A 20,472-nucleotide genomic window follows, 5' to 3' on the forward strand; every position below is an offset into this window, starting at 1 on the left:
AAAGAGCAGATCTTCTAAAGAGGAGAGCATGAACAGAACATGCAAGCTGACCTGTAGAACTCGTGTGTTTTGCTGGGTCATTCTGGTGGTTCTTGACATCTTAGAAAAGATAGAAAAATCAGATAGAAAAGTCAGCATGAAAATAGTAATTTGAAGAGCATGAGCCAATCTCATGAAGGAAATCCCAATTTAAAAGTACAGTTTGCTCAAACAAAACCTTGTTGCACTCTCCCAGGAGAGGAAGCGGACAGAAACCCGACATTATGTCCGAATAACCCAGGTTGATGGTCAGTGAATCTTGAGACCGGCTGCAGTTGGGAGGTTTCATGACAGGCCCGCTCTTGGTTTTCAGGTTAAGGTTGTAAAACTGTGCTGATATCAGGGAGCTGACATTGAGATTCCTGCCGGCTGCTGAGAAAGCACGTGCTCCGTGGCTTCTCAGAGGGGGGCTGAGGGGTGTATTTATCATCACAGCTACTTATAGGATGAACTCGAGTCTAGTGGCCCAGCTAGAAGTTTTAGACATTGGCAGATGTGGGGTCTGAGGTACTTAGACAGTTATGCCGCCCGCTTCTTACCCAGGGGGAGAGGAGCCTTGAAAATCCAGAACATTTGGTTCTGACATATGTAAAGGATAGTGTGCTTTGGCTAACTGCATTTTATCTATTTGAATATGTTCTATTTAGGATATGTTAATGTACCGGTTTTTATGAAGCAATCTTTTTTTTAATAGATTTATTGTTTATTTATTTATTTGTTTGTTGTTTTTTTGGCTGCATTGGGTCTTCATTGCTGCATGCAGGCTTTCTCTAGTTGTGGCTAGCAGGGGCTACTCTTCGTTGTGGTGCACGGGCTTCTCATTGCGATGGCTTCTCTTGTTGCAGAGCATAGGCTCTAGGCGCACAGGCTTCAGTAGTTGTGGCACGTGGGCTTCAGTAGTTGTGGCTCACAGGCTGTAGAGCGCAGGCTCAGTTTTTGTGGCGCACGGGCTTGGTTGTCCCGTGGCCTATATGAAGCGATCTTATTCTTTATCTTTTTCTTCAGATTATGATTTACCTTATTGACAAGGTACTTCCTGAAAGCTATTTTGTCAACAATCTCCGGGCACTGTCTGTGGATATGGCCGTCTTCCGAGACCTCTTGAGACTGAAGCTCCCTGAATTATCTCAGCACCTGGAAACTCTCCAGAAAACTGCAAACAAGGAAAGTGGAGGTAGTGATGATTCAGTGCTATTTTACCTTTGAAAATAGTTTACTTCTCTGGTTCCACTGTACATAAGAGCCTAAACCTTGAATGGAAATATGTGTTTTCAGATATTTCTATTGGTGAGAGTTTAGTGCAATGAAATAGATTTCTAGAGAACAAAAACAAAACTAAAGACAAAACCAAGAACAAAAAACAGAGGGCCAAACGTTGAACCTCTAACTGGTTATGGTTAGGAACTCAGACAAGAACCTAACACTTCACCAGTGCCAGATCACCAAGTATATATTGTACTCTAGGTAAAGAAGGGTATCCGTGTCTTGCCATCTAGTTAAATGCTTTAAGTTGGCACCAAAGCTATAGGAGTTCTTTAAAACTAAGCTACAGGTACAACTTAGCACAGACTGTGGTTTTGCCTCAACCATTGATGTTATGGAGAGTGGAATATGTATTTTCATAGAGGTGTAGGAGGTAAAAGCAGTCCTTTGGACCGAGTTCCTTTTATTCATTCATGAGAAGGGTATTTAGATTTACTTGCGATGAATGGGCCTGTTCTTGCTGGCGAAGGGCTCTTCTGGACCTCTGTTTAGAACCTGAGCCCTGCAGGGATGGACTGGGCTGAGTGGGTCGGTGATGGAGACAGCTCTGCAAGCAGCTCTAAGTCTCCTCCGTGTAGCCGGCTTCATCCAGCTTCCCAAGTACCTGAGCTCATAGCTGTCACTATACCCACTGCTTGCACTTCCCCGGCTGTGCTCAGGATACCAGAAATAGAATAGTCAGAAGTTTGCTCTGTTTCCTTTAAACGATTGCCAGTTCCATGCATTTAAATCTGGGAAAATACGAAAGGAGTTTGAGGACCCTATCTATGATTAAAATACACTGGAAATTTTAGTGACACCTGAGCGTCTCTAAGCATTTTCTTCTAAGTCATTCGAGCAATGTTACTTAATTTGGCTGTGCAGTATACTTGTGAACCGATGGGGATTTCACACAGCTTCCAGAGAGACCAAACTTTTCTGTCCCGGAGTCAGACACACTTTTACTGGGCTCCACGTTTCCCCCAAATGCCCTGTACTTGCTTAAGTGGTGACCTCAGATTCTAGTCTCTGAACAAAGATATTCCTTTGTTCATAGGTAAGAAGCAAGAAAATGAGTGCAGGAGAACAGATCTTGTTTTGCTTGTACTTGGGTAAATGCACCTTCTGACTGTAATTTGGAGGGAGGATTAGTCCAAATATCTAAATTTTTATATTTCATTAAAGTACACGCTTACGTGATCACGGGAAATGGGAGGGGACTCTTTTTTTAGTGAATCCAGAAACTTCAAAGTTAGCTGGATCCCAGGTCTTTAAAACTGGGTATAGTTTAGTTAAAAATACTGTAAAATTTCACTTTGCTTGATCTCCGAGTATTTTGGGATTTTCCAGCTTTATTTCTGTTATTGATTTATGGTTTAATTCCATTGTGGTCTGAGAACTATGTATAAATTAAGAAGTAGACAAGTAACTGCTAATGAGCAATTTTATTTTTATCGGCAGCATTTGAATAAAGGTAGGCTTTAGGAGGTTTTGAAAATCAGCTTTTACTTTTGAGAGGTTAAAATCCTTTCTTTTTATCCTGTTTTCGGTAAGGAAAACATCCTCCTTAATTTTCAGCACCCCACGATAGGTAGAGCCAAATTAAATTTTAGGTTAAGATTTCTGAAATATCACAAAGAATCTGTGAAGTTCATATTGTTGAGATTTTTATTAAACACACCTGTGTTCTTCCAAAAAAAAAAAAAAAAAGAAAAAGGAAGGACAAAAGGAGGAAGGAACCAGAATTTAGAGATATAAAGAAAGCAGTCAGGAAATAACATATTTGGGTGGACATGGGAGACTGAAAGAGGGTATTTTTGTATCTTACAAGTTGTCGATTCTGGAGAGATGTAGAGTGTTTGTTTTATTTCAGGTGGATATGAGCCCCCACTTACGAATGTCTTCACGATGCAGTGGTTTCTGACTCTCTTCGCTACGTGCCTCCCTAACCATACGGTTTTAAAGATTTGGGATTCAGTCTTCTTTGAAGGTTCGGAAATCATCCTAAGGGTGTCGCTGGCTATCTGGGCAAAACTGGGAGAGTAAGTGATTTCCCACTGCTGTTCTTTTCTGTGGTGTTGAGGGCCTTACACCCTTTTTTAAAGATTAATTAATTAATTAATTATTTATTTTTCCTTGCACCATTTTTGTGCTCTAACAAGTAAAGGATTGATATTTAGGTTTGAGTAGGAGAGAAAGTTGTGAACTCGGTGCAATTGCTTCTGCCTTCTGAACTCTCAGGTGGCTCTTCTGTGAATGTTGGGGGCAGAGAGAATCCATTTTACCGAAGGAGGCAAGCTGTTTCAGGCCTGTAGGTCTCCTCGTCCTCAGTGCTTGTGTCCTGCCTGGTCCGAGCTGTCGGCATCTTTCCTGACACTGGTTGCGGGGAGGGAAAGGGATGTAGCGGGGAGAGGGACAGGCAGATCCGGAGAAGACTGGGTGGGTTTGTTGGTTAAGGCTGCAATTTGGCTTATGTTTGAATCTTTATAATTTATTTTGTGAGCTGTGATAAAATTAAATGAGATAATATGTATAAGGGTATCTAGCATGGTGCTTGGTACCTAGTCAACAGTAGAACTTATTTCATGAAGAGTTAATTCTAGGGGCTTCCCTGGTGGCGCAGTGGTTGAGAGTCCGCCTGCCGATGTAGGGGACACGGGTTCGTGCCCTGGTCTGGGAGGATCCCACGTGCCGCGGAGCGGCTGGGCCCGTGAGCCATGGCCGCTGGGCCTGTGCATCCGTAGCCTGTGTTCCGCGGCGGGAGAGGCCATGGCAGTGAGAGGCCCGCGTACCGCAAAAAAAAAAAAAAAAAAAGGTTAATTCTATGTTGAAATCTATTACTACTAAACAGATTTTACTTACATTCTTGTCTAGTAGCAGAGCTGAAAAAACTAGGGTATTTTCACCTATCTCTAATATATTATGACTATTACATTAAAATTCTGCCTTTGGGGTACTGGAAGAGACATCAAGATGAAGTTGTTGCAGTTAACTGAAGATGCAGAGGATTTTTTTAAAAAAAATTTTATTGGAGTATAATTGCTCCACAATGCTGTGTTAGTTTCTGTTGTGCAACAAAGTGAATCAGCCATATGCATACATATAGCCCCATATCCCCTCCCTCTTGAACCTCCCTCCCACCCTCCCTATCCCACCCTTGTTTGTGGTCACAAAGCACAGAGCTGATCTCCCTGTGCTATGCTGCTGCTTCCCACTAGCTATCTATTTTACATTTGGTAGTGTATATATGTCGATGCCACTCTCACTTTGCCCCAGCTTCCCCCTCCCCCCACCATGTTCTCAAGTCCATTCTCTATGTCTACGTCTTTATTCCTGCCCTGCCACTAGGTTTATCAGTACCATTTTTTTTTAAGTTTCCATATATATGCGTTAGCATATGGTACTTGTTTTTCTCTTTCTGACTTACTTCAGTCTGTATGACAGACTCTAGGTCCATCCACCTCACTACAAATAACTCAATTTCATTTCTTTTTATGGCTGAGTAATATTCCATTGTATATATGTGCCACTTGAAGATGCAGAGAAGTTTTTAATATTTCTTTCCTGTAGAGCTGTAAATGACTTGAGTGGGTACCCATAGACGACACAGATCAAAAACTTTTTCAGTAGCCTTTTTATCTATGACAAGTTGTTTCCTCGAAGACTTGCAGTATTTTTTACTTTTTGTAAGAAAGATCCACTGACTCTCAATTCAGGAATTAAAAAAAATCATAGTTGTGTGGAAGTATTTTTAAATATCATATAGCTATCTCCTTTGCCTTTGTTTTATTGTACATAGCTTTTCAGCTAGGCAAATAAATTCATCTGTGCGGGGTTTGTTGTGCTATTTACTTATCTGATTACTTTCTTCTGATGTCTACCTCTTTCTGCAGTCGCATATTTCCAACCCACTCTACACCTCGTAAACTCTTTGAGCTTTGATAATTTCTCTATCAAACACTCTCACACTCTAACTGGTGTGATAGTTACTGAGTAATTAGCTTATGGGATTAAAATGCTAAAGCACTTTACTGTATGCTGAGTCAGTTATGGTCCCCTTTTTGTTAGTTCTTAATTATGGGGCAGGAGGAAAAGAGGTGGTTCTCATTTTATTCCCATCTATCCATTATCTGTAGGATCAGAATTTATTCATATGGTCATCCCAAGGATGGCACACTGTTGAAATAATAATAGCTACACTTAAAATCCAATATTCATGGAGTGCTTGCAGTGGACAGGCATGGTTCTAAGCACTCTAGATGTAAAATTAACTCATTTAGTCCTCACCATCATCCTATGAGGTAGGTACTGGTATCATCCCCATTTTATAGATGTGGGCACTGAGGCACAGAGAAGTTAAGTAAATCGCCCCAAGTCACCGAGTTAGTAAGTGGAAAGACCTGATTTTGAACCTAGGTACCTTGGCTCTATAATCTGTGCTTTTAATAACGTGAATCTATTGCTTATAAATGGCTCCTGTTTATGAAGTTCAGGGATCTATGAATCACACTGGTAGAATTTTAAATGTTTCATAGTCTTTGCTTATTATAATTATACATGTTTTGAGTGTGCAGCTTGTTAAACGAAAGGAAAGGCAACCAACATGTATACAACATCAAGTACCTGCCGTGCCGTCATTGTGTTAGGAAGTTTACACACATCATCTCATTCGATTCTCCCCACAACCCTGTGAAGCAGGTAGGATTATTCTCCCTGTCTTTTCAAGTGATAAAACTACCCCAGGAAGGCTAATTAACTAGTTCATTGTCCCACAGCTAATGAGTAGCGGAGCTGGGACTTAATCTTGGATCTTTCTGACTGTAATCAGTCAGACTCCAGGGCCTGTAATCTTGTCCACAAACTTTCCATTGGAAAAATCGTAAGCAGTATGCAGGTGATCTCCAGCTTATGTGTACCTGAGTAACATATGTGCCTTGTGTGTGGTTATCCATGGGACCCTTCCCATCACCCTGCTTCTGCAACATGAAATTTCCTCCTTTGCTCATACCAGCGGTACTTTTGGAACGTTTAACCTGTAGACCATCTACTTAGCCCCACTGGCATCTCTTTCACATGTCCTTTCTTTTCTGATCTGGCTGCCTTGATTCCCTCCCTCGTTGCCTCATGCCTGGCACTGTCCTCCCTGGCCTCCCCATCGTACCCCGAAATCGCCATGCCACCACCTGGGCAACCTTGCCAAGGGCATGTCTGTTCCCACACTCCATATTAAAGGCCTTTCAGTGACTTTTGTCCTGAGGGGGCTCAGCAGGCAGGGGAGGCCATTGCGATCTGCTCTCTGCACCTCTCTGCCCTCAGCTCTCCCTGGCGCCCCAAGCTGTGCAGCCGCTCCCATGCTGGTGGTGGGGACCTACATGCATTTCCCCGGTAGTGCCTTCTGTCTCCTGTATCCACATCTTTGCGATGCTTTTTCCACCTTGTCAACCTGCAGAATATTTTTCAAAACTCATCTTAGGCATTACTTCTCTTCCTCACTCTTCCTGCCACTCAAAGGATAAACTTAACCACTTTATTTATGCCCACATGCTACTCGGTGTTTTTCATTAACACGTCAGCCGTTTATTTCATTTATTTATTTACATGATTGTGGCAGTGGGATTTGAACAGCACTCCAGAGCATGGAATTTTCCCATCATCATATTGTTTTTGGATGGCTCTATGGAAATCCCCTAACCTTAGTGTATGCCAAAGAGCATGTCTTATGATTGGTGGGCAAATAGATTTATCCTGCTATACAAAGAATGTCATAATAGATAAAACAAATGCACAGGTCTCTTTGCTTTGGGTTATTCCTTCCCCCTCTAGAAGAAGGATTAAAGTCTCACCTGTCTCACAGGATGGGAGGTGACAGATTCTTTATTTACATGTCGAACCAAACACAAGAAACAGGGTGTAATTTCCAACTAGCAGCAGTGTCCTGAGAAGGGCTGAAAAGACTACCTGTGAAAATATCCTGTGGACTGATGAAATATGCAGATAAAGTTTTTGTATATTTCATCTTTCGCTTCTACTGTGGTTTGATTTCAGTCTGTCAATGCCACTGCAGTTTGCAGATCCAGAGAAACAGATTCCCTCTAGGGAATAATTGTACTTGGGCACCCAATTTCCTGGTTATAATTTCTGATCAGTGATGGGTATTCTGATGTGCAGAATGTGTCACATGGACACAATAAAGATGCCACAGATGGGGCTGTGAGTCAGCGGAGCAGCATAGCAAAGGTGGGAACTCATCCTAGAATAAGTACCTTTACATTGCCCTTCGAATTTTTAAAATCTTTTCTCTGCCTAAAACAGGCTGTCCTGTGAGTGTATCATAGGATTTTGATTTTTGTTGGTTGCTAACTTGGTCGATTTGATGGCAAGAGAACACATGTCTTGTTGTGCCTGCAGTATGTACCTGATAGCATGGGTATCCTAAACAGTTCCTTTTTCTGTCCTTTATCTAGGCAGATAGAATGTTGTGAAACAGCAGATGAATTCTATAGCACCATGGGGCGCCTTACCCAGGAGATGCTGGAGAATGATCTTCTGGAAAGCCATGAACTCATGCAGGTGAGTGGGCAGTGCCACCCCCCTTGGCTCGGGGGACCCTGGTACCGTGGGAACAAGCAGTGCCAGAGCAGCGGTCTTGGGAAATGTATTTTCCTAGTCCTCAGATGTAGTTTTTCAAATGACCAAGAGTCTATATATAATTTGTTAAGGGTCTAACTGCGTCACAAGAGGAAGGAAGACATGGATATTTGTTACGGCTTTCGTTCCAACTGTGTTGCTTAAAAATCATAACGTGCAATACAAAAACAAACCAAAAAACCACCAGAACACCTCCTCCCTCACCCCCCAAATCACCAGGTGTTTGTTCTGAATCTGATTCTTAGCTGTAAAGGGAGACTTGTGGGGAGAAATCATTATTTCTGAGAAGAGATTATTGAGGATAAAAAGGAGATTGTTCTAATCAGCATTTTGGTTTATTTGTTTTGCCCACATTTGCAACTCATATTATTACATATGAATCATAAATTTCAAAATGGAAGACTTGAAGGGTTTTGTCATTTTTCTGACATGTGCTGTATCTCAAGATTACATTCGCCAAATCATTAAAATTGGCAGTGAGTATAGAAGAGATAGTGGATTTGTTAATAGGCTCTCTTCCATTCGGCTCTATAACATGAGTTTCCTGCAGTCTCCTCCCGCTTTTTTTTTTTTTTTGCGGTACGCGGGCCTCTCACTGTTGTGGCCTCTCCCGTTGCGGAGCACAGGCTCCGGACACGCAGGCTCAGCGGCCATGGCTCACGGGCCCAGCTGCTACGCGGCACGCGGGATCCTCCTGGACCGGGGCATGAACCCGTGTCCCCTGCATCGGCAGGCGGACTCTCAACCACTGTGCCACCAGGGAAGCCCTGGTTTTACCTTTAAAGATGGATAGGAGTAGGTCGGGCCGTGTGTGTGTGTGTGTGTGTGTGTGTGTGTGTGTGTGTGTGTGTGTGTGTGTGTGTTTGAGGCAGTGGTGCAGAGCAGACAGGCAGTTCATGGCTGAGGGAACAGCATGAGACAAGGCATTGGCAATGAAAACCTTTATGGTGTGGGAAGGAAGCTACAGGAGTTTGGTATACAGGGATGGCTCGTGGGAGACCGCAGCCCATGGTTAGGAGTGTGGACTTGATCCTGGAGGTCAGTGGTTGTGAGCTTGTGCTTGCTGGAGTTCTTGGGTCTCTGTGGAACCTTTGGAAAGGGAAGAAGAGCTATGGGCCTGAGAGGTTTTAGGGGGAAGAGGGAAATGGTCTCAGTTGTGTCTGATGTCGACTACAGGGGCAGCTCTGTGAAGGGTGGACTTGAAGGGGTCACCATGGGGAGGCAGTGAAGCGTCGAAGCAAGAATGGAACGGAGGCAGTACTTAGAAGATGAAGTTGACAGGACTTGGCCGTGGGAAGTGGACATGGGGTGAGGGAGAGAGACAGGGAGAACCAGGGACACAGCCCCCAGGTTTCTGGCTTCGGAAGAAGAGGAAAAGTTCGCGGGGGAGGAAGGTGGATTTGTCTTCACACTGGCTGCACTGGAGGTATTCTGTGGTTGCCCCGCTTCTTACCTATCCAGAGGCGCTCCCCACGACTTCACAGCCAGGACCTATTGCACTGGCCACAGCTCTGTCCCCACCCAGTCCTCTGTGGGCCCTGCTCATCCCCATGACAGGGCTTGTGGTTCCCTCTGACACCCTATCTGGGCAGATCCTTTCTGTCTGCCGGATCCTACTCAGTCTGTTCTCCCCTCCCCTCAGGCTCTGTCATCTCAGCCCTCGTTGATGATAATACCTCTTCCCTACTCCTTCAGTACTTAAGATTGTCAGCAGTTGACTTAATGTTCATTACAAATTATTTTATATTGTTTGGTATTTTTTCAAATATGTTAATCTTATCTAGCAAGTTCCTTAATGATAAGGGCCTTGGTATCCCCATAACGTCTAATGTAGTGCTAAGAATCCACCTGGTTGCTCAGTGCATACACAGAATTATAGAACGTTAGAACTCGAGGCAGTGGTTTTCAAACGTGACTGTGTATAAGCGGCATGTCAAGAGTGTATTAAAAGGCAGATATTTGGCCCGTGGGTGGTTCTGATGCAAGTGGCTTTGAGCTAACACTTAGACAACACTGGTTTGACAGAAGCTTAACGGTCCACTAACCTAATTCTGTCATTTTACAGAGAAGAAACTAAGACATGGAGAGTGAGCATCTTGCCATATTCTTAGGTTGTCTAGTGGCAGACGCAGAACTGGGGCCCAAGCTCGACACCTGGCCAAGTGCTTCTCATCACCACCCAACACAGGGCTTCCACCTTATTGAAAACATGACTTTCTAAAAGCTGAAATCCCTTTTAGAAGGATGAGCAACGTTTTATCTCACCTAAAGTTTAAACATTGCCAGAAGGAATGATAGATATGTTGAGGTACTCCATCTTTGTCCTCCAGGAATTTCCAGTCTTAAGTATTAAGAGATGGGCTTCCCTGGTGGCGCAGTGGTTGAGAGCCCACCTGCCGATGCAGGGGACACGGGTTCGTGTCCCGGTACGGGAGGATCCCACATGTTGCGGAGCTGCTGAGCCTGTGCGTCCGGAGCCTGTGCTCTGCAACGGGAGAGGCCACAATAGTGATAGGCCCGTGTACCGCAGAAAAAAAAAAAAAAAAAAAGAGCAAAGAGCACCCCTTCTTTACTCTGCTTTAAGAGAATCCTGGAAGGAAAAATATAGGCTGTGGCTTGATTGATTAGAATTCCATTTTAGCAGCATTTCTCCTGCCGAGGGAAACATCTGGTGAAGATGAATTGAGCCTAATTTTGTACAATTTATGTTTTCATGTTTCTTTTAAAGCATGTCAATAATGAAAAAGAGAAATATAGTTCCTTTTCAGCAGTGCCTAAATATAAATGTCTATTTAAATGTGTGTTGGTAGTTTGGGCAGTACGTAGACTTGGTTTTCCTTGACATCGTAGAGTATTAAGGAGAGAAATGCTGAATGTCATTTCAAGCACTCTCTTTTCTGTACTCTTAAAAAAAATTAATTCAATGGCTGTGATCCAATTATGGTAGACTTTTAAGCCTGTCAGCAAACCTGAAATGACTCCAGATGAAAAATTTGGACTGCATACAGATCTTTATTTTCGAGCTGAAGAGATGAAAATGTTCTCCCTGTTAGGTCTTCCGTATTTTTTTCAGTTCTAGGTGCCATAGGCAAAATAATCTACTGGGTTTTTTCCCCCTGCAAATTGCATCACTCTTTTATTTTACTAGTAATGGCCATTTAAAAAAAACAACAATGTTAGAAAAAGATACTGGGAGAATGCTGATGAAATAGTGTATATGGATTTCAGTAAGACTTTTGACAAAGGTCTCTCATGAATTCTTTAAGAGTAATATAGAGAAAAGTTAGTTAGATGCTGTTTACTAGATGGGTTTTAGGTGCTTAGGAAAACCTAGCCCAAAGTGGTTGTCAATAATTTACTGTTACCTGTGGGGAGCTTTCATGTGCCATGAGGCAGGACCTGCCTTTGGACTGTTCCCTTTTTTCTATCAGTGATGAAGTAGAAATTACATGGATGTGAATGCTTGTCCAGTAGAAGGTTACTGTTTGATTAGTGCTGTCAAAAATGAAACCGTCTGCCTTGCAGAATTGTGTGTGCCCATAACTGCAAGTGTTTAATTAGTGCCTTTATGATCATCTGTTGGAGATGCTTTAGAGGGAACTTCTGCTTGGGAGGGAGGTTGAACTAAAATTATGTTTAAATTTCTTTCTAACCCTAAGACCCTATTCATGTACTATACTTTGGCTCTAAGATGATTAGTAAAATTCCTTTCTTGAAATCTGTTGTAAATCTCTGATTTACACAGTTGGAAATCTACAGCTTCTCAGGTATCCTGAGGACTGTGGTGGTGTGTGTGGTGTACCTTCATGGGATAAACATGCCTGCCGACATGTGAGACCTTTAAATAAGTGAGTGAGTATATGCAAAGTACTATTAGCACATTTGTTTCAGGAACACCGATGTATGCTTTGAAGGGCTAACTAAAAGTAAATTATAGAGAAAGGAAAACCAGGAATAGAGAATGCAGCTCAATGGAGCCAGTGTTCTTTTTGGTCCAGTGTCTTTAGCTGAGTCGCCCTTGGAGGAGCTTGGTTAGACCCCAGACTATTTACCCTGGAGCAGGATGGGACAGAGTAGGGGCAAGATGTACTTCCCTTTCTTTCTTTTTTTTTCTTTTAATATTTATTGGAGTATAGTTGATTTACAATGTTGTGTTAGTTTCATGTGTATACGGCAAAGTGAATCAGTTATACATATACATATATCCACTCTTTTTTAGATTCTTTTCCCATATAGGCCATTACAGAGTATTGAGTAGAGTTTCCCATGCTATACAGTAGGTCCTTATTAGCCCTTTCTTTTCTTGTACACTTCCTTCATGAGGCTGGACAAAGGAGTTTTCTGATAACTTTTAATAAAACTGGCAAAAATAAAACAAGTGAATCTTCAGCTAGACATCCCACTAATTGTCTCCAATGAGACATCTTACTTTGTAGAGAATTTTGAAATTCCTAGCTTAATAATTTCATCTTTTAAACTTGAATCCAGATGGTGTGGGTTTCTCTTTTATTGAGATATGATTGGCATATAACATTACATTAGTTTCAGGCATACAGCATAATGATTCGATATTTGTATATATTGTGAAATGATCACAGTAAGTCCCGTCAACACCCATTACCACACACAGTTACAAATTTTTTTTCTTGTGATGAGAACTTTAAAGATCTACTCTCTTAGCAACTTTCAAATACACAATATAGTATTAACTATAGTCACCGTGCTATTCATTGCATGGTATGGGTTTCTTGAAATCTGAACCAGGTTTCTAAATTGTTAAGGAAGAAAAGTCTCATGAGTGAGGGACAGGCTGACTCTTGGCCCAGCAGTGGAACCAATATTTGATGTGTCAGAGACTGATGCTGCTGTACTGAGGCCCAAACAGAGGTGCTGTGCTCTGGACTTAGAGTTGGGGTGCTGAGGTTTTCACATCTCTCCATTTCCCTCAAAAGCGTATGTGGAGTTAAGACAGGTCACAGGAGCAAGGAGGGAAGAATTCCATACTGGCAGTAAAGCAGCTTCTCAGCGATGAGCTGCTGGTAAACTTTGTGGGGTCAAAAAATGTGAGCGTATACTCTGACCATGTTATTAATGAAATTATATGAAGTATTTCAGGCATACAGAATGTATTAAAATAATAAAACTTACACACCTACGACCCAGCTTAAATAAAACATTAACAACATAGGTGAACACCCTCATATCCTTCTCTCTGATCCCGCCACCTCCTCTCCTCTCAGAGGTAACCGGCATCCTGAGTTTCATGCCTTCATTTTTTCAGATGAGAGACAGGAGGCCTGGAGAGGTTGGGAACCAGCTTAGCTGCACACTCCAGACTCGTGGGAACCACAGTCTTCTGCTTCTTCCCAGTGGGGAACAGTTCACTGTTAGTAAATTTGTACTGCTTCTCAGCCTTCCGGGTACACAGATCTTCCTGGACTTACGATGGGGTTACATCCAGATAAACCCTTCATAAGTTGAAAATGCATTTAATACACCTAAACTACCAAACATCACAGCTCAGCCTGGCCTGCCTTAAACATGCCCATAGCCTAGAGTTGGGCAAAATCATCTGACACGAAGCCTATTTTATGATGAAGAGTTGAATAACTCATGTAATTTATTGCATACTGAACTGCAAGTGAAAAACAGAACGGTTGTCTGGGTCCAGAATGGTTGTAAATGTATTGGTTGTTTCCCCTCGTGATCACGTGGCTGATGGGGAGCTGCCTTGCCCAGCGTCATGGGAGAGGACCTATGGTGTATTGTAAACCCAGGAAAAGTTCCAAATTCTAAATTCGAAGAAGGGTTTCTACTGAATGTGTATCACTTTTGCACCTTCGTAAATTGGAAAAATCATTTAAGTTGAACCATTGTAAGTCAGGGACTGTCTGTAATCAAGTATGTGTGAGATAATACGACTTGGAGATGACTTTTGTGGTCCCAATAAACTGTGTAACTTTGCATAATAAGCAATGGAGAATCAAAGGGAAGGAATTTTAGTCAACACTTCCTTGTTTGGAATCTTGGGATGTTACACTAAGGTATAAGCGGATACCACAGAAGTTTGGGGACAGTCAGATGTGCAGACTGTTTAGAATCGAAATTACGGTGGACTGTCCCGGTGGTGGCTCTGAGCTGTGGGGTGAGGCTGCAGTGCTAGGAAGCCCCTTTCAGAGCCCTCCTTTTCCTACCTGTGCAGATATTAGACATCTCCTAAGCCTTCAGGAAAACAGTACTGTTGAAATGAAAAATACCACTTCAAAATATTGTCCTAGAAAAGTGTTATCAGGACATTTGAATGGCTTCTTGGAAGAAATGAAAGTTAATGTGATTAATATACATTTTCTGGTGAATAAGAACCTGAAAGATTGAAGAAATATGTTTGGAGAGTTAAATTTTCATAAAATTAAGAGAACAAACAAGATGATTTTCCTCCTGCTGGTAGAATGATATATAATCTTAAAATCCTGGAGGAAGCACAGGTGCTTTTCCCATTTTTATTTATAGATTTTTAACAGCCTGTGCTTTACACCCTGTCACTTTTTTCTTTCTTTTTTTTTTTCTTTAAAAATAACAGTTAACAATTTTCACCTAGAACTGATTCACAGACATTTGAAAAGGTGGTATCTTTGGAGAAAGCTTGCAGGTGATCACAAGATTGTCCCCCGGACATAATTGTATCCGGAAGGCTGACATTTAATGCCTATAACGATCATCAAGCAAAGCTTTGAAAAACGAGTGGCACATATGAAGATTGATGGGTTCACTGTGAAAGAAGTAATAGGGAGCTGTGAATTTCTGAATTAACCCATCTATCAAATGAGCAAGGGAACGTCAGACTGTCCCCATTTGCCCACCCATGTTCACCAGTTGGAGTGCCCAGTCCCAGCTGGGTTGATTTGGGGACTAACTGCTGTTTTATCAGTATTCTTTTGTCTTTCTCTAACACGATATTGAAGTATATTCTCTCCTTCTGCTGTGTAAGGAGCAGTATCTACCTCTTCACACCCAAATCATAGAACTTTAATGTCTTTGCAGGATTGATAAGAGTTGAAAAGACCACCATTTCAGACTTGGCATTTTTGTTCCTGTTTTCCAGACTGTGTATTCTATGGCTCCATTCCCTTTTCCACAGTTGGCAGAGCTGAGGGAAAAATACACCTACAACATTACACCATTCCCAGCCACAATTAAGCCCACCTCAGTTTCTGGGTAAGGTCCTTTTTTTTTCCTTCTTGTTTTCATGATGGAAGACTTAATACCTTAATTTGTTATTAATATTTATTAAACCCCAGAAATAAAGTAGTTTGGTGCTTAAAATCTGAATATCTCTTTCCCAAAGGTTTTGCTTTAAATTCCAGAGGGAGATTTTTGAAAGTGTACTTTCCAAAGAAGGTTGGAACATAAACTGAAGGGATATTTAGCAACCCCACAACTTATTTAAAAATATCAAATATTAAAAATCTCAGTAATTAAAAAAGGGTAGAATCAAAAAAGTGTAGACAGATGAGCTAGTTTAAAATACTGTGGAGACCAGAAATTAACAAATACACACAGACACACAGACACACACACACACACACACACAGGAATTTAATATATGAAAATGTAAATCAACACTGAAAAGATATACTATTTAGTAAATGGTGCTGGGCCAGTGAGACTCAGTCTGGAAAGAAAGAAAGTTAGAGTCATACTTTACACCATACATCAGGATAAACTCCATAGAGATGAGACAGTTAAATGGAAAAAACTGAAATAATAAGCAGAAGAAAATGTGGAAGGATGTCTTTAGTTCTTTGGAATTGGGAAGGCCTTAATAACTGACTCAAAAACAATAAAGGATAAAAAATTAAATACTTTAAAAATAATTTTCTGCATGACTAAAACCAAAACAGAGCAAAAGAAAACCTCCATAAGCAGACACAAAAATATTTATGAAAAAATATTTGTAACTGATTCCCCTCATATATAAAGTTCTTAGAAGTCAATAAGAAAATGACCACCATCTGAAAAATGATGAAACTATGGGAATAGGCAGTTTACGTAAAAGGCAACTTCACTTGGACTAAGAGAAATGCAGCTTAAAGCAAGATTGAGATTCTGGTTTTTTCACCTATCAGGTTTACAAAAATTCAAAAGGTTGATGTGCTCTCTGTTGATAAGGCTATGGGGAAACAGGCACTCTTACACTTTGCTCATGAGAGGTTAATTATCATGGGATTTGGGGCAGGCAATTTGACCGTATTTTCCCAAATTACTATTGCATATATCCTTTGACCCAGCAATTCTACCTTTCTGAATTATCCAACAAATATATTTGTACACATGCAAAACACAGTATGTATAAGGTTATTTATTGCAATGTTGTTTATAATAGTTTAATATTGGAAACCACTTGAGTGTGCATCATTTAGCAGCCTGGTTCCATAACATGGGCTACGTACATACAATACAGTGCATACATACAAACAATAATGTATACATACAGTACAGTGCAGACATTAAGAAAAGGATGAGGAGGGAGCTCTGTGTGAATATGGAGAGAATTTTTTTTTAGGTGAATAAAAGCAAGGTGCAGAAGAGTGTACTTATATATAACATGCTAATACTTACGAAAAAGAGGTGAAAAATAAGACTGTATAGTCATATTTGCTTATTTAACTGATAAGGAAGCTGAAGAATACATCAGAAACTAATAACAGTGGTCATTTGTGGGGATTAAGTGGGGCAAGAACAGGGTAGAAGTTGGACAGGGATGGGAGATGGACTTTATATATATGTATAAATTATTTAAATATAATATATAATTATATAAATGTTATAGAAATTATAATAATGTATATACTTTATATATATGTCATTTAAGTCATGTGGCTGTATTACTTATTTAAAAATAATACCACTTTTTGAAAAAATATTCCTTTTTCTTTTATGTTTTCCAAGACGACATGGTAAGGTCAGAGACAGCGATGAAGAGAATGACCCAGATGATGAAGATGCTATTGTTAATGCAGTGGGGTGTCTCGGACCTTTTAGTGGGCTCCTGGCACCTGAACTGCAGAAGTACCAAAAGCAAGTTAAAGGTAAAGAGGTGGCATCTATTAGATACTCACAATGTGTTGGTTCACTATAGCAAGGGCAGTATTATTGTGTCCTATAAATGCCTGTTGTTTCCCGAACTGATTACCACTATTAAAGGTCTTTATTAAAAGTAACTTCTCTTATCATTTAGGAGGATCTCTCTGTTATGTGTTACATGCATAATACATATTTCTTCTTCTTTATGATTCGTTTTGCCTCCCACTCATCTGATTTAAGTTTGTGTGCTCAGTTCCTTAGCACCGAGCCTGGCATATAATGGATGCTTACTACATTCTGTTTGAGTTAAATTGAGTCCATTATAGACTGGCTTCTTTTCCACTATGGAAATACTCTCTAAAGCCAAAATATTATGGTACCTCGACTTGAATTTCAGTGATCAGAAACTCATTATCTCATAAGACATTCTGCTGATTCCTCTGCTTAGCCCAGTGTTTCTAGTTTTGAGGAGATAAACTCCACTTACTGGTTCTATTAATAGTTCTTCTCTTCAGAACAAAACAGAACAAGTCTGCTCCCTCTTCTGCTGGATGTCTCCTTTGAATCTTGAGGACAGTCATCACGTCCCCCAAAAGTTTCTTCATGGTCCAAATTCAGAATTTCTCAAAGATACGTCTTCCAGAACTTTTAATGTTCTATAAATTCACCTCTAAATGTCCTGCAGTTTGATAGTATCCCTCTTAAAAAGTGGTGCTCTGAATTGAATGTCATGCTATGTTTGTTTTTTTCTTGCAGGAAATAGATTGGACATTATTCGTGTAATGAACTCTTTTGAAGCATTTCGCGGTTCCCCCGCTGTGATCTTTCCTATCTTTGGTGGGAGCTCTTCCTTTATGACATTTATTCTAGTTTGAAGACCATTCTCCTTGCTGAAAGAGGACAGAAACAAAAGATGTCAGGCACCTCTGCATTCTCTTTGCCATCTGCTAGCTTTATACTGCCTTCTCAAAGTCATGGGGCTATTTTCTTGTTTTTGTTCCTCTTGCTTAGAAGGCTTCCTTTTTGTTTGTTTGTTTGTTTTGTTGTTGTTTTGGTCGTGGTAGTTTTGAGTATGTTCTGCAAGCCTTAGCTTGTTTTGAGTTTTAACCTGCTTAATGTTCGGTTCATGTCATTTTGTGTGTGTGTTCTTGGTATGCACTCCCCTGTCATCTTTTTAAATGACTTTAAAAAATCTGAACTCAACAAGAGTTCTATTGGTTTTGTAATGGTTTCTATCTCCTCTTTAGTTGCCTGAATTTTAGCTTTTGGTTTCTAGCCATGGGATCAATTAGTGTTTTAACTCTAATGTTTTTGAATCTGCTTTCTGTCATCTGGGTCTATGTTCCATTTTTTCCCCCCTGTTATTCTTTCTGTGCAATTACAGGCTCTGGGATCACATGGTCATTTTCTCCTAAATTTCATCCTTAGTCTTTCTTGTTGGTTTTACTTTAGTTAGATTAGAGGTCCTCTTTTACTTTTCTTCTCCTTAGAGAAGTATTTTCAATAAAAAAGAAAGTTTACCAGATGTTCAGTCTTTATCTGAATAACACTTTCAGCAGATGTTAGGATACTTGAAATCCCCTACTAATCTTTTTTTTAAGCTTGTCCCCAGGCAAGTTTTACATATCGTGTTAGAAAAGCCTAATTTTATCCCCTGTTTACCTGTGTGGCATGTGAGTGTATTTTCACACAGTACTTATTTCTGTTTCTTGGAGGTAATCTCAAATTTATTTAAGGGTTAAATCTACTAATTGTTGGTGTTAACAGGAGCAGAAACTGCATCAGACATAACACACATAGTAGACAGTCAGGAAATGCTTGTTAAATGAATAAAACCATTTCGTTTCTAGTGATACCATGATCTAAAGTCTTGATAATCTTATAGAATGTCTTGCTGTTTTTAACTTAAAACTCACTTTTAATGACTGACTAAACCCTACAGTGTAAAATTTACAAATTTATAGTTGTGAGTCCTCATGCAGTTAGTTATATGGCACCTTGTAAATCCTCATGTAGTTATATGGAAATCTGTACCCTGACTTTAGACAGCTAGAGTTATATTTTTCTAAGGGAATTTTAGAAAATGGCAGTGATTTTTATCTGGAAACAGGGGATCTCATGTCCATATAATGAACAAAGGGGTAATAAAATCAGTGAACCCACACAGCTTGTTTCAGACTCACAGTTAGCCTAATAAGAAAATGCAGAAATATTTTCAGGACCAAATAAAAACAAGTACTAGACAAATTCTAGTGTGCATGTTTTTTATGGTTCAGAATTTCCTGGAGTTAAGATACTACCCCAGGTTATATAGTGTAAGCAATTCCCATTTAGTCCCGTCCTCCTCCTGTGATAGTGTCTCCTTGTCTCTATTCCTTGGAATGTAGAACCAAATGGGGACCAGAATCTGAGATCCAATAACATTGCGGAGCTGAGTCCAGGAGCGATCAATTCCTGCCGAAGTGAATACCATGCAGCTTTTAACAGTATGATGATGGAACGCATGACCACAGATATCAACGCGCTGAAGCAGCAATATTCTCGGATTAAAAAGAAGCAGCAGCAGCAGGTTCATCAGGTGTATATCAGGGCAGGTAATGTGCTTCTTTGAGTCAATTTCAGCTCCTGTCAACTTGTGAAAGGAAGACCGAGTATTCCCAGGATGGCCTGGGAATTACTGCTCACTCTGGCTCAGCATCCACCAGCACAGCTGGCAGGAGACAGTAACATCTTTATCTTCTCACTTTTTATTTTATCTTATCAGGCTCTAAATAAGAGAAAGGTCCCAAGGACCAGGCAATTGATGGTATTCAATACTTCTTTACTCTGTATGCTTGTGGAGAAGGCTTTACAAATGATTAGAATGTTGCAAAGCCATGCAGTCCTTGGATTTGAGACATTTTGGAGCTGTTGCCTCCTAAATTTCAGGCATTTGGAAGTAGAATTTAGTCATCTGTATACTGGTAAATAATATTACTACCAGTCATTTAGGTAGTAATATAACAGATGTTGTGATCAGAGGAAAAGGAAAAAGCCATTACTGTGCCTGCTAACTGTGGGTTAGCAGTGTCTTGGGAGTCTGCTGAGAAGAACACAATTGTACTGCAGTTGGAAATGCTCTTTTCCAAGGATTGTCAAGCTTCTTTTTTCCTTTAAATTCCAAAAATCCCAATGAACAATCTGATTTATTGTTTAATATATGCTGATTTGGGAATTGGTTTGTCTTATTTTAAGTGAAATCCTAATGAAAATGATGCCGATCCAGGATTAACCAAGATATAAATTTGACATGTTTTTAAGAGGCTTGTGAGCATGTGACTGATCTTGCATAAAAACTGAATTTACCTTTCACTTGTTGGGGAGGAGTAGGCAGCTTCTTAAAGATTCTTACTTTATCCTGAATCATTAAAAAAGCAATCACAAAAGGAACTAACAACGATAACACTTTAATTTTCAAAA

At 40.5% G+C, this 20,472-nt stretch overlaps 1 protein-coding gene across 1 annotated transcript in view; it reads left to right on the top strand.

Annotated features, from left to right (window-relative positions):
- TBC1D30 (TBC1 domain family member 30) overlaps window positions 1-20,472 on the top strand; it is a 42,329-nt gene that overhangs the window by 18,708 nt on the left and 3,149 nt on the right. Inside the window, exons 6-11 of the mRNA XM_007447382.1 lie at window positions 1,045-1,213; window positions 3,155-3,323; window positions 7,746-7,851; window positions 15,032-15,144; window positions 16,879-17,018; window positions 19,401-19,607. Of these exons, the coding sequence (XP_007447444.1) occupies window positions 1,045-1,213; window positions 3,155-3,323; window positions 7,746-7,851; window positions 15,032-15,144; window positions 16,879-17,018; window positions 19,401-19,607 (904 nt within the window). The remainder of the gene's footprint in view (window positions 1-1,044; window positions 1,214-3,154; window positions 3,324-7,745; window positions 7,852-15,031; window positions 15,145-16,878; window positions 17,019-19,400; window positions 19,608-20,472) is intronic.

The sequence above is a fragment of the Lipotes vexillifer genome, unplaced genomic scaffold, assembly GCF_000442215.2.
Source record: "Lipotes vexillifer unplaced genomic scaffold, Lipotes_vexillifer_v1.1 scaffold170, whole genome shotgun sequence".
In the NCBI taxonomy this organism is placed as follows: domain Eukaryota; kingdom Metazoa; phylum Chordata; class Mammalia; order Artiodactyla; family Lipotidae; genus Lipotes; species Lipotes vexillifer.